Source organism: Acanthisitta chloris, unplaced genomic scaffold (assembly GCF_000695815.1).
Source record: "Acanthisitta chloris isolate BGI_N310 unplaced genomic scaffold, ASM69581v1 scaffold12932, whole genome shotgun sequence".
In the NCBI taxonomy this organism is placed as follows: Eukaryota; Metazoa; Chordata; class Aves; order Passeriformes; family Acanthisittidae; genus Acanthisitta; species Acanthisitta chloris.
The window spans coordinates 1,400-1,916 of record NW_008658854.1 but is presented as its reverse complement, the minus strand read 5'-3'; the positions used below and the strand labels follow the sequence as shown (position 1 = coordinate 1,916).

Sequence of the window (517 nt, the reverse complement as noted above, 5' to 3'; positions counted from 1 at the left end):
AATCCCCCCTCCCCAGGGGTACTTTATCTCTCTAACCCCAAACCCATGGGGGTGACTTGGGTTCAGCCCCCCCAGCTCATATTCGGGGAGTGTGTGGGGCCAAGGAAATTGGATTTCAAGTGGAGGCAGTGGGAATTAACTGCTTGTTTATTCTAGGGTGTCCTGGAAAACGGGGGCCCTACACGCCACATATTTACTGTAAGGTCTTCTGGTGCTGAATGGAAATAAAATCTGCACTTCATACTCATGTGATTCTGATTTATTTTCTTTTTATATATAAAAAAAAGTAGGAAGGAGATAAATACACCAACAAATCATTGCTCAGAGGGCTGGAGTGGCCACAACCCCCATGTCCGTCAGGCCGTGGGGACACTCTGCTTGATGACAATCTTCTGGCGCGTGGGCCGGACACTGGGGTCGGGGCCAGGGGGTGTGGGAACTCCCAGAGTGGCTGAGGCAGCACTGGGCAGGCCATGGGCAGTGATGTATTTCTTATAGGCCTCGCGGATGATCCGGA

At 51.5% G+C, this 517-nt stretch overlaps 1 protein-coding gene across 1 annotated transcript in view; it reads right to left on the bottom strand.

Moving 5' to 3' along the window:
- Positions 1 to 356: 356 nt before the first annotated feature.
- VPS72 (vacuolar protein sorting 72 homolog (S. cerevisiae)) overlaps positions 357 to 517 on the bottom strand; it is a gene marked incomplete at its 5' end in the record, with an annotated part of 1,499 nt that continues 1,338 nt past the window's right edge. The window contains one exon of the mRNA XM_009085246.1: positions 357 to 515. Within this exon, the coding sequence (XP_009083494.1) occupies positions 357 to 515 (159 nt within the window). The remainder of the gene's footprint in view (positions 516 to 517) is intronic.